Raw genomic sequence first — 13,095 nt, forward strand, 5'->3', positions numbered from 1 at the left:
TATTTGACCACCAACTGCTCTCCATGCAGAGCTTCACGTTCACCCAGATGATCAGTAAATCTTTGGCTATCTTTCCACCGTCCACTTTTTGGTCTTGTATCCTCATCCAGTGATTAGCAGTGGTTAGCTGCCTCACAGTGCCAGGGATCTGGGTTCGATTCCTGGTTTGGGTCACTGTCTGTGTGGAGTTTGCACATTCTCCTCGTGTCTGCATGGGCTTCCTCCAGGTGCTCTGCTTTCCTCCCATAGTCCAAAGATTAGGTGGATTGGCCATGCAAAATTGCCTCTTAGTGTCAAGGGGCTGGTAGTATAAGTGCATGGGGTTAGGGTGATCAGGTCTTCATGGGATTGTGGTTGGTGCAGACTCGATGGGCCGAATGACCTCCTTCTGCACTTTGGTATTCTGTGATTCTATAACCCCACACAACCATGCATCAAAAGTTTGTAAGTGATGGCTGTCAGGTGCTGGATCCAAGTAGACAGCAGTATAACACTGAAGTAGTGCAGAATCAAGATAGAAAACCTCCTACCCTATACCTATATCACTTTCCCTCTCTAACCTAGCCCCCTCTCTGCTCTAATCATGGACCCACACCCCACCATGTATCGTAATCCATGGATTGCACTTAAATTTCCATTTATTCACAATTATCTCAACTGTTCTCCCATCACTTGTTGCAATGATTATTCTAACACATTAACTGGTTGCCAATCCCTACCCCCATTCCACCACCCTCTCCATCAATTACCCTTCTCTAGTAACATCTGCTGGCAGCATTTCCCATCCACACCAACCAGTCTACAACTTGGTATTCTCCAGCCCAATGGCTGGTATCCGTGCCTCAACTTTTCCCCAGCCCAGCTGAGCCAAATTTTTCTTTATCAGCATTTCTGTACCCCACTGGTTGACTTTTCTGGCTATTGGCACCGCTTCTACTAAACCCACCTGGTTCACTAATGTCCTTTAGGATAGGAAATCTTACCTGGTTCTGCCGACACGTGACTCCAGATCCACATTTTGGATTTAGTTGACTCTTAACTGCCCTCTGAAATGGCCCAGCAAGGCACACAATTCAAGGGCAAACAGGGATGGGCAACAAACGCTGTCCTTGCCAGTTATACCCACACACCATGATAGAATTTTTAAAAAGCATCTCACTCGTGCCCCTCTTCCAAATTACTCCCATTCCCCACTTTCTGTCTAATAGGCTGGTTCTCTGGAAAATTATAAGGGTGTTTTTTTTTAAGCTCTTCAAACCGAAGCCACATAGACGGTAAGCAATATAGCAGTCTGGTTTTGCTCAATGACAGTATTGCCAAGTGGGAATCTGGGGCTCACTAGTTCCAAAGGGTGCAAAAATGGGGTTAATTTTACAGGATGTTTCCTGCGTGTCTCAGGATTGAGCAGAGGGGTAAGGGTAGGGACATTGAGAGTTGCTGGGGACGGGAAGGTGGTGGTGGCAAATTTCAGTTATGGCAATAAAGCAGCAAATCTAAAACCGCAAATAATACCTATGTGAAACACCACAAAAGGGTGCCAGTCTCTGAAAGTAATTGGGCACAGAAGACTCAGCAGTCCGCCAGTGTTGGAAGTTGCATGCTCAAGTAGCATTTAGGCTTGAGTTAATAGTGCCTGGTAGCTTTGATTGTGGAGGTTGGGATGACTGGGCTGGTCATACTGGTTAGAAACATCCAATTGAAAAATTGCTCCCACGACCTTTATGAAAGTAGGAGTGTGATGGTGGGAGAAATGTTCCAGAATCTTGAAGCATTGAAAGGTGGCTATCAATGCAACTGATGCTTTTATATCTATGGCATCTTCATTAAAATATGAATGACACTTCTGCACTCAGGTAGGCAGAAACAGATATTAGTTTGGAAGTCCAGCTTTGTTTGTTACCACTCCACTTAGATGAGAAGCTGTCTAATGGATTATTTGTAGTATTCAGACAAGAATCAAGCTACTTCACTTAATTTTGCAATCCTTTATAATTGTGATGTAGCTGAGAGATATAGATTTTAAAAGTATTTTTCCCTATAACTTGAAAGGATTCGAATGGTATATCTGCAACTGACTTTTGCTAGGTCTGTAGTTAGACTGGAATCAGCAGTGGTACTGTACTCCGTAGCAATGTATCACCATATAATAGCTGATTGTCCAGATTTCAAAGATAAAGTTTATATTGAAGGTTGTAGATGCAGTGTCTCCTTATCTTGGGATGGAGAAGTTGAGCAGATTATTGTAACCATTTGCACTAAATATGGTTCATTTATTTGTTTAACATTAGGTAAAGTCATCTATTGATAAAGTCTTCTATTTCAGTCTGGTGGAGTGTGTTCATTGTCACCACATGAAATAGATCGAGATCATTGCAGCTGGTGATATATTCCATTAAGCAAGAATTCTCAGTTCAACCCCCGAGGACTCAAGGTCTGCTTATGGACAGTATTATGGATTCAAAAGAATAATTTTCGTATAAAACAATGGGAGCTGGAAGCAATAGAGTGAACTCCAGATAAATAATCCAATGTACACCCTCCAGCCCAAAAGCAATTTTTCCAGTTTAAAATTCATGATTTTCCAATTCAATATTTAAATAATTTGTGAGTCTTAAGCTGATTTTAAGTTTGAAACTAATCTGAAGCCCCAGGATCTTGCTGATGGGAACAGACAAGTGTAGGTGTAGTGTAGATGGGTGCTCCCTGCCTACAAGTTTGAGGAAGTAAGCATTGTACAGACATGAGAGAGGGAACAATGTCTTTGCTTTGAGATTCCTCCACCCACATGCCCTTCCCTCTCCAATTATTTGCCCCCTTCTTGTTGTCATAGAGTAATACAGCATTAACTGGTCCTTTGGCCCACCATGTCTATGCAAACTATCAAATACCAATCTATACTCATCCCATTTAACAGCACTTGGTCCATAGCCTAATATGCCTTGGTGATTTAAGTGCTCATCCAGATGCTTCTTAAATGTTGCAGGGGTACCTCGCTCCACCAGCACATTCCGTATTTCTACCAGCCTCTGGGCGAAAGAATTTTCCTCAGATCTCTTCTAGATCACTTACTCCTCATTTTAAACCTATGCCCTCTGGTCTTAGACACCTCTGCCATGGGAAAAATAGTGTTGATGCCTTAGTGGTACAACTTAAAAGACAGCAGCAAGCTTTCCGTAAGTGGCTAAACAGCAAGTCTGATCGTGCATTAGAATTGATTCCCATATGCATACTTTCCAGCAGAGATTACAACATAGCTAATGCACAGTAGGACTCCAAGCTGATTTTTTTCCTTCTTATCCAATTAAAGTTTATTAGTCACAAGTAGGCTTACATTCAAACTACAATGAAGTTACTGTGCAAATTCCCTAGTCGCCACACTCCGGCGCCTGTTTGGGTACGCTGAGGAAAAATTCAGCATGACAATCCACCTAACCTGCACATCTTTGGACATCCCAATGACAATGGGGTACAAACCAAGTTATGAATGTAGAGCATTCTCAGTCAGAGTTTTGATCTCAATAAGAATGTGGCAGAAGGTTCATGGACTCTCCAAGATATGATTTGCGAGACAGGGGAGAAATTTCATCACATAATTTAATTTTCACAATGATTCCACTTTAACAAAATAAAACTTTTATGTGTGCATTGCCGAGGTATCAAAGATGAAGCGATTAACTTGCTGCAAGTATTTTGGTTTGAGGTAGTCCTTAAGTTCGCTCTTAGTTACCCACGCGTAGTCTCCCTTCCTTTTTGTCTTCAGGTCTCCATTCATCAGCAAGGCTTTGAAGAAAAATACTTTGGCCCCCACAGTGTCAGAAGTCCGCATGGCCTTAGGATACTTGTATTTATAGAAACCAGCTGGAGCATTGCCTAGAAAAACAGCTTGCAATTCATTTCCTGTAAAATTGAAAAGGTGGGGAAAATTAATTAAAAAGTGATATTGCAATCATTACTGTGATCATCAATATAATGATATGGCTATCATTATTGTGAGAGAAAGCAAATTTAAATCATAGAATAGAATCCCTACAGTACAGAAGGCGGCCACTCAGTCCATCGAATCTATACTGACCACAATCCCACCCAAGCCTATTCCCATTTACCCTTGCTAATATCCCTGACACTAGGGTCAATTTAGTATGACCAATCCTCCTAACCCACATCTCTGGATTGTGGGAGAAAACCGGAGTACCCGGAGGAAACCCACGCAGACACGGGAAGAACACGCAAACACCACACAGACAGTGACCCAATGCCAGAATTGAACATGGGACCTTGGCACTGTGAGGCAACAGTGCTAACCACTGTGCCGCCCCATAAAGGATTCAAATTCCTCCTAGTGCCTTAATGGGATTTGAACCCATATCCCCATGAATAACACTGAAGTTTAGCAGTCCTGTGACATTTTCACAATGCCACCATCACCACCACCACCCCATCTCACCACCCAACCAGTGTCAGGAATGGGTATAGTTAAAGTAGAAAAGACATCGAATTAGCAAAAGAAAAAGAAGCGACTTAACAAACCTTTTGTTTCAAAATAAATACAGCAAGTTAAATTGGATGCAATGCTGGAGAGAATGGTGGAAGCAGATTAAAAATAACATTCAAAAGAAAATCCGATAAATGTTGGAAAGGGAAAATAATTACAGGCTTTGGGGGGGAAGGACCAGAGGAATAGGATTAGCTCTGCGAAAGAGTTGGAACAGGCAAGATGGCCTCTTTCTGTGCTGTATCATTTTAGGATTCTAATTGAACAGAGTATTATGTATAAAAAGCTACTACAAAGGCTGCTACCAGATAGTGTGGACAGGGTGCGTTCTGCAGTCTGCCTCATGGTTTCTCCTGGCTTCCATTCACTCTGTGGCAGCAACCAAATCTCCTCATCTCCCACTTTTTCTTTTACTAGTAATGTCAGCTTCTCGTCCAATCGCCTGTTCAATGTCGATCTGTCGTTCTTCTTGTCAGCTTCTAAGAGGCAAAAAAATACATTTTGAATGATCGGCATGGTTTCAGAAACAATTCAGCAACTTATCCTCTGGATTTGTTTTCCAATCGAAGCATGCATTCGCATTAAATAAATCACAAACAGTTTCACTTTTCTCCTGGTAACTGATATTCTTTTATCATTGTTGAGTTTCCACTTCTCACATTTAAAATTAAATATCCAGTTTTTCCACTTCAGCAGCAAGGTTTATTATACGCTGCATTGTTGGAAAATGAATGTTTTCTCCTCCTCGAATGTTTGCCCATTCTCTCTGAGAGTACTGGCTGTTGCTGAGGTATTTTCACAAGCACTGGAAACTCTCTGCTCCTTTGCCCAAGTGGCTATTCTTTACACAAATATTTAACCAGTGGGAGTTAAGGTAAGTCAATTACTGAATATATTGCAGGCAAATCTAATCTGGCAGTCTGTCACAGAATAGAATCATAGCATCCCTACAGAGGAGGCCATTCGGCCCATCACACCAACTCTCCAGCACAGCAACTTACTCAGGCTTTATCCCAGTAACCCCATATATTTATCCTGCTAATCCCCTCAACCTACACATCATGGGACACTAAGGCAATTTTAGCATGGCCAATCCACCTAACCTGCATAACTTTGTACTGTGGGAGGAAGCGGAGCACCTGGAGAAAACCCATGTCGTCACAGGGAGAAGATGCAAGCACCACACAGACAGTCACCAAGACTGGAATTGAACCAGGTCCTGGCACCGTAAGGCAGCAGTGCTACCCACCGTGTCACTCAGTCAACATTCATTTATGTACCATTGTAAATTCATACGCAAGACCCCACTGAATCTTTTTCTCACTCCTTAGGGGCACTGAATCCAATTATACCTGTTCTACTATGTCCCTAAACAGGTAACTAACATAGCACAAGCTATCTTGCTGGTCTCTATGGCTCAGGATCAAACTACAGCCTTTGTTGCTCACAGGTCTTCAGAACTCATTATGTTCAGCTTTAAAATGATTCAACAATGAGAATCAGTAAAGCCCTCTTCTCCTGTCTGCTGTCCTTCTTGTAATCTGTGCTGTTGTACGCTCTTTCACTTCCTTTCGTTTTGTTCAGAGTTCCATCTTTAACCTCAAGGTTTGTTTTTTGCACAAATTCCAACAACGAAACTATCCAGAAACCGCAATCTAATAAAATTACAAAGAAAATCGTGAAAGCGTGGGATTCTGTTTATGGATGTAACAGACATTTTAGATTTGCAAAATAAATTAGAAAGTCTGCTTTTGAAGCTGAATACTGGGGAGGCAATGGCCTAGTGGTATTATTGCTAGACTATTAATCCAGAAACTCAGCTAATGTTCTGAGGACCTGGGTTCAAATCGCGGTATAGCAGGTGATGGAATTTGAATTCAATAAAGAATATCTGGAATTAAGAATCTACCAATAATCGTGAAACCATTGTCAACTGTCAGAAAAACCCAACTGGTTCACTAATGTCCTTTAGGGAAGGAAATCTGCCATCCTTACCTGGTCTGGCCGATATGTGACTTCAGAGCCACAGCATAGAAACATAGAACATTACAGCACAGTACAGGCCCTTCACCCCTCAATGTTGTGCCGAGCTATGTCCAATACCAAGTTTAAGCTATCCCCTCCCTATAATTCTGGAGTGCTCCATGTGGTTGACTCTCACCTGCCCTCCAGGAACAACTAGAAATGGGCAATAATTGCTGGCCAGCCAGTGACGCCCATGTCCCATGAATGAATAAAAAAAATTAGGCCCTTCGACTGTCCTGCCATCACACATTCGTGATGATAGAATATCACTTGCCTTGCTCCAATGCATTACTTACAACATTTGAATGAAAATAAAAAGCATTTGTGGTTGTCAGTTGCAGTTTTAAAAACCAAATAAGTCATTGCAATTTGTCCAATGACAAATGAGAGTCAGTACAATTCTAGTGAACAGATTCCACCAGGATAACAGCAACTGACTTCAAAAACAAAACTTCCAACTCTACGGGTGAAATTTAACCGGCATGTCCATCCAAGGTTTGTACGATTCCGCCCAAGGCTAACGAAGAATGCTGTTCTCCGAGCCTCATCCATTTCTGGAATCGGGGTGGGCGTGCAGGTAAAATTCTGGCTCATGTTTCAGAAGGGCATTTTAGAAGATGGCTTTTTAATATGGCAACTTTTACAGAAACTGAGTCCTGAAACACGCATGATCGCTTAATGCTGTAAGTTTCTCCATTTCAAAACTGCATTCCAGCAGGAATTTTACGATGAAATTCAACAATATTGCAGCCTTCTCCCCAAGGCGATTAATGTTAAAGATCAGCGATACTGCAATTTAAAGTTTGCATTATCAGCAAAATGCAACACTCAACTCTATTCTCAAATGCAAGCAGGCTGCCTGACAAACTTTTACTTTTAATTACAGAACCCTGGCAAAGGGTCAGGGCCTTATGACAGACATGGCAACAAAGTCACAACTACACTAATTTATTCTGAGAAATTCGGTAGGGTAAAAATTGCAATACTAGGAGGATAGATCAATTTATGAATACATATAAATATACAGATTATTATGAAGTCAAGGCATTGTCCCACACACTTTAATTAATTATAAAGAATACCCTTCAATGTGTAAAGATGGGATGTTGAAAACTGCAAAAACATTTTTTTGAGTTATTAAATGTTTTCTATCATCGCTCACAATCACCCAATAGTGAAAAACCATGATGTGGAGATCTTGGCGTTGGACTGGGGTGGGCACAGTAAGAAGTCTCACAACACCAGGTTAAAGTCCAACAGGTTTATTTGGTAACACATGCTTTTGGAGCGCTGTCTGAAAGATGTGCTGGTTAGGTGCGTTGACCCAAACAGGTGCCGGCCAGACTGTGGCGACTAGGGGAATTTCACAATAACTTCATTGCAGTGTTAATGTAAGCCTTACTTGAAACTAATAAATAAACTTTACTTTAACTTTTACAATAATCCCACCTAGGCTCTGCTAATCTTCCTGACACCAAAGGGCAATTTGGTATGACTAATCAACCTAACCTGATCATCTTTGGACTGTGAGAGGAAACTGAAGCATCCGGAGGAAACCCATGCAGAAATGGAAAGAATGTGCAGATTCCACACAGACAGTGATCCAAGGCCGGAATTGAACCCTGGTCTTTTATGATGGAATACTGATGAACAGAAAAACAAACACAGACCTTGTATTCTATCAGCAGCAATAAACCGTCTGAGTTTCTGTTCCCACATATCTTCCAGATCTTGGGCAGTCACAATGTCTTGGCCAACATCTTCTTCCTCATCTGAATCATAATCATCTGCCTGCCTCCAACGCATTTTTTCTTCATCTTCAAAGACTTGGAGCTCATGATCAGAGTAGAGGCTTTTCTCCAATTCTACCTACAAAACATGGGAGAAGTTATTTGTATTTGAGGGATCCAATAGAGGCTGAACTTTCTATCAGACTTTCTTAAAAAGTAGCCAGAGGATACGTTTCACAACAATGTTGAAATTGCTATGATTCAGGCCGCACTCACAGCATTACTGGACATTAAAAAAATATTTGGCATTCGTATCATGACAAAGCTACTGATCTTTCTAGTTTAAATGTTAAGTGTAGGACCCTTGCAGCTACAGCTTTGGAGGTTCAAAATTCACATTGATTAAATTACCAAGGAACGTGCAGGAAGTCAGTTTTTAAAAATTCAATTTTCTCTATTTCTGTTGAGACTGACTCAACGGGTGTTCATCCCATAGCTCATTCTTGCAGCCAGTCTTCAAGTATACATCAAAACGTGCAATATAGGAAAGCATTGACAGTGGAAACCTTCAGTCAAGTTTAGTTTTTTCCACATAAACACAGCTTTTATCATAAGTTATTGCATTGACAAACAACAACACTGTACAGTTAATATTCCTAACACCCCCCCTACCCCCCCACCAACCACCACCATTTCTCTCTGGCCCAGAGGCACTGAGGCCAATGGCAGCACCCACACTGCCATCCAACAAATAATTCAGTACAAAGATGAAACCTGATGGACAAGGGGTAGTGTGCCATCCTACGCATAACTTTAAAAAAGTCATCGACTTCAGGAAGTATAGTGGAGAACACGCCCCGTTCACATCAGTGGGGACCAAGTAGAAATGGTCGAGAGCTTCAAGTTTATAGGTGTCTAGATCAACAACAATCCATACTGGTTCTCTCCTCCACAGCGCCCCCCCCATGCTGACAATATAGTTAATAAAGCTCACCAACGTCTCTACTTTCTCAGGAGGCTAAGGGAATTTGGCATGTCAGCTATGACTCTTGCCAACTTTTACAGATGCAGCATAGAAAGCATTCTTTCTGGTTGTATCGCAGCTTGATATGACTCTTGCAAGACCGCAAAAACTACAAAGGGTGGTGAATGTAGCCCAGTCCATTGCGCAAAGCAGCCTCCCATCCACTGATTCTGTCTACACTTCCCACTGCCTCGAAAAAGCAACCAGCATAACTATAGACCCATGCATCCTAGATATACTCTTTTCCACCTTCTTCCATCAGGAAAAAGATACAAAAGTCTGAGGTCACATACTAACTGATTCAAGAACAGCTTCTTTCCTGCTGCCATCAGATTTTTGAATGGACCTATCTCACACTATGTTGATCTTTCTTTACATCCTAGCTGTGAATGTAACCCTACATTCTGCACTCTCTCCTTTCCTTCTCTATGACTGGTATGCTTTGTCTGTATAGCATGCACGAAACAATACTTTTCATTGTATACTAATACATGTGGCGATAATAAATCAAATCAAAAAGCAAGAATACCTTGTCCTAGGTAATAACTGATCGGGACAAGACAAACTAACAATTTTTCTATTCTATTGCTGATGCAGTGGTTATCTAACTCCATGCTGGTGATTGTTGTTCAGGGCCATGAAGAATTGTCACAACAGAATTACCAGCGCAGGTTAATTGATTAGTATGGAAATTCTTAAACATTATCCACCAGGGAAATATACCCTTGAGAACAAATTATATTATTAGGAAGAAACTCAAAGCATCCCATTAGTCACTTCATTATTATGTATTGAAAATATATGTGTCCCTCAACAAAACATCATTAAAATTGATCTGAGCATAATCAGTGCTCAACACAAATTTGGAACAACATCAGAAAAGGTAAAATAGAACTTGCATCGAAATAGCGCCTTTCATAACCTCAGGATATCCCAAAGTGATTTACAGGTAAGTACTTTTGAAGCAAGTTACTATTGTATTACATGAACTGCCAATGTGTGCATGGCAAGCTCCCATAAACAGCATCAACCAGAAAATTTGTTTCAGTGAGGTTGGTTGAGGAATGACTATTGATCAGAATATCAGGGAGAACTTTTTTTTTAATTCATTCATGGGACACGGGCGTCGCTGGCTAACCAGCATTTACTGCTCATCCTTAATTGCCCTTGGAAAGCAATTGAGAGTCAACACATTGCTGTGACTCTGGAGTCACATGTAGGCTAGACCAAGTAAGGATGGCAGATTTCCTTCTCTAAAAGATGTTTGTGAACCAGATGGGTTTTTCCGACAATAGTTTCAGGGTCATCAGTAGATTTTCCATGTCCTTCTTCAAAGTCATGGGATCTTTTTAACTACCTGAAAAGACATAAGGTTTAACACCTCAACTGAAAAAATGGAACTTCTGATAGTACTGAAATCAAATGCCTGCCTAGATTATTCCCGAAATTATTAGCTTGTAAAAAAAAATTTAAGAAAGGATATGGATGCCATTGGCTAAGCCAGCATTTGTTGCCAATCCTAAGTGTCTTTGAGTGCCATTTAACTGCCTTCTTGAAAAGACCTGCAACAATACCACGCTTTTTGTGACGACCAGACATCTCAAAGCACTTTACAACCGATTAAATACTCCCTGCACTTTGTAGAGTGGGAAATGTGGCAGCTAATTTACATACTGCAAACTCCCATAAACAGCAATGCAACAATACCAGATAATCTTTGTGATGTTGGCTGAAGCATAAATATTGGTCAGGATACCAGAAATCATTCCCCTTTGTTTTATTCATTCATGTGGTGTGAGTGTAGTTAGTTAGGCCAGTATTTATTGCCCATCTCTAATTGCCCTTGAGAAGGGATGACCTGCCTTTTGAACTGCTATATTCTCTATGATGTAGGTGCACGCACAGTATGTTAGATAGGGAGTTCTAGGATTTTGACCCAATCACAGTGAAGGAATGGTGCTATATTTCCAAGTCAGGCTGGTACGTCACTTAGGAAGGGAACTGGCAGGTGGCGGTGTTGCCATGTGTCTGCTGCTCTTGTCCTTCTCAATGGTAGAAGGTGCTGGCTAAGGAGCTTTGGTGAGCTCCTGCAGTGCATCTTGTAGATGGTACACATTGCTGCAATTGTGCATTAGTGGTGGAGGGAATGGAAATTTTTGGATAGGAAATTTGTGGATAAAGCAATCAAGGAGGTTGCTTTATCCTGAATGGTGTCAAACTTCTTGAGTGTTTTGGCAGTGCACTTATCCAGACAAGGGAGGAGTATTCTATCACACTCCCAACATGTGCCTTAGGGGACAAAGGTTTGGGAATAATGACGTGAGTTACCCACTGCAGAAGTCCCAGTCTTTGAACTGATCATGTAGTTACAGTGTTTACAAAGCTGGTCAAGTTCAGTTTTGGTTCAATGATAAGATATTGATTCAGCTATGGCAATGTCATGGAATGTCAAGAGAGACAATAATTAGATTCTCTCTTGTTGGAAATGGCATATGTGCAGCATGGATTTCACTGCTCTTTTTCAAAATAGTGGAACATTTATATTCAAACAGGCAGATGGGACTTTGGTTTAACACCTCATCTGAAAGACTGCACCTCCAACAGTGCAACACTCCGAGTGTAAAGATGTGTAGGTAAGGTGGATTAGCTATGCTAAAATTGTCCTTTAGGTTAGGGGGGTTTATGGGGTAAATACATGGAGTGACAGGAATTAAGAACGTTGCTCTATTGGACAGTCAGTGCAGACTCGATGAAACAAATGGCCTCCTTCTGCACTGTAGGGATTCAATGGTTCTGCAGCAGAGTGGGAATTGAACCCAGAACCTTGTGATTCAGAGCTGAGTTCTAACAACTAAGGCACAACTGAAATGCAAATTATAAATCATTAATGCTATCAGGGAAAACTTGACATCCTAAAGACTGGCACAGTAGCAAGCACTGCTTCACAGCTCTAGTGATCTAGGTTCGAATCCCGGCTTGGGTCACTGTCTGTGTGGAGTTTGCACATTCTCCTCGTGTCTGTGTGGGTTTCTTCTGGGTGCTCCGGTTCCTCACAATCCAAAGATGCGCAGGTTAGGTGGATTGGCTATGCTAAAATTGCCTTTTAGTGTCCTGAAACGCATAGGTTAGAGGGATTAGCGGGATAAATACGTAGGGAAATGGGGGTAGAACCTGGGTAGGATTGTGCAGACTCCATGGACCAAATAGCCTCTTTCTGCACCGTAGGGTTATTTATTTACAGATAAATTTCTAGTACCTTGCCGGTTGAAAATTAGAACCATACAAACACTACAGTGCAAAAGGAGCCCATCGAATCTGCACCTTGAAGGCGCAGCCTCCACTGCCCATGATCTAAATGAATGACCTGACAATCTCTCCCTTCTATGGGGAAGACCAGCGCGCATGCGCATTTGCCGGGCACACCCCCACCTGCTCCAGCATCTGCGCGAAGGCCGTTTCCATCGGGTTCTTCTCCCGCGACAGGACGGCCGCCCGCTGCAAGCACACGGCGCCGCAACGCTGCCAGCTCGGCACTCCGGGCGTCTGGTTGGAGTCTGGGCCGCCCCTCGGCCCCAGGGAATGGAGCTGCGAGCTCCACGCCGCGCCGGGCCTAATCCTCACTCCAAGCCCAGGGCCGACGAGCGCGGGGAAGCGACGCAGCGCCGCCGCCGCCATCTTGCACCAAGCGCCGCTACCAAGCGGAGGGGGGTGGGTGGGAGAGAGGGGAACCAACCATAAACACCAGCGCAAATCAATCCTGACTTAATATCACCATCTCATATTGACATAAACTCTAAATAAAAACCAACCTGGCCAAACACGAG

General features: G+C 42.2%; 1 protein-coding gene across 1 annotated transcript; it reads right to left on the reverse strand.

Annotated features, from left to right (window-relative positions):
- Window positions 1–3,576: 3,576 nt before the first annotated feature.
- mrpl46 (mitochondrial ribosomal protein L46) lies at window positions 3,577–12,951 on the reverse strand. Its single transcript, XM_080214321.1, has 4 exons — window positions 12,701–12,951; window positions 8,188–8,386; window positions 4,798–4,971; window positions 3,577–3,897 (listed from the first exon to the last, which is right to left on the reverse strand). The coding sequence occupies exons 1-4, from the start codon at window positions 12,944–12,946 to the stop codon at window positions 3,635–3,637; spliced, it is 882 nt and encodes a 293-aa protein (XP_080070447.1). The 5' UTR covers window positions 12,947–12,951; the 3' UTR covers window positions 3,577–3,634.
- Window positions 12,952–13,095: the final 144 nt, after the last annotated feature.

Source organism: Carcharhinus amblyrhynchos, chromosome 28, assembly GCF_965287045.1.
Source record: "Carcharhinus amblyrhynchos chromosome 28, sCarAmb.v2.hapA, whole genome shotgun sequence".
Classification (NCBI taxonomy): domain Eukaryota; kingdom Metazoa; phylum Chordata; class Chondrichthyes; order Carcharhiniformes; family Carcharhinidae; genus Carcharhinus; species Carcharhinus amblyrhynchos.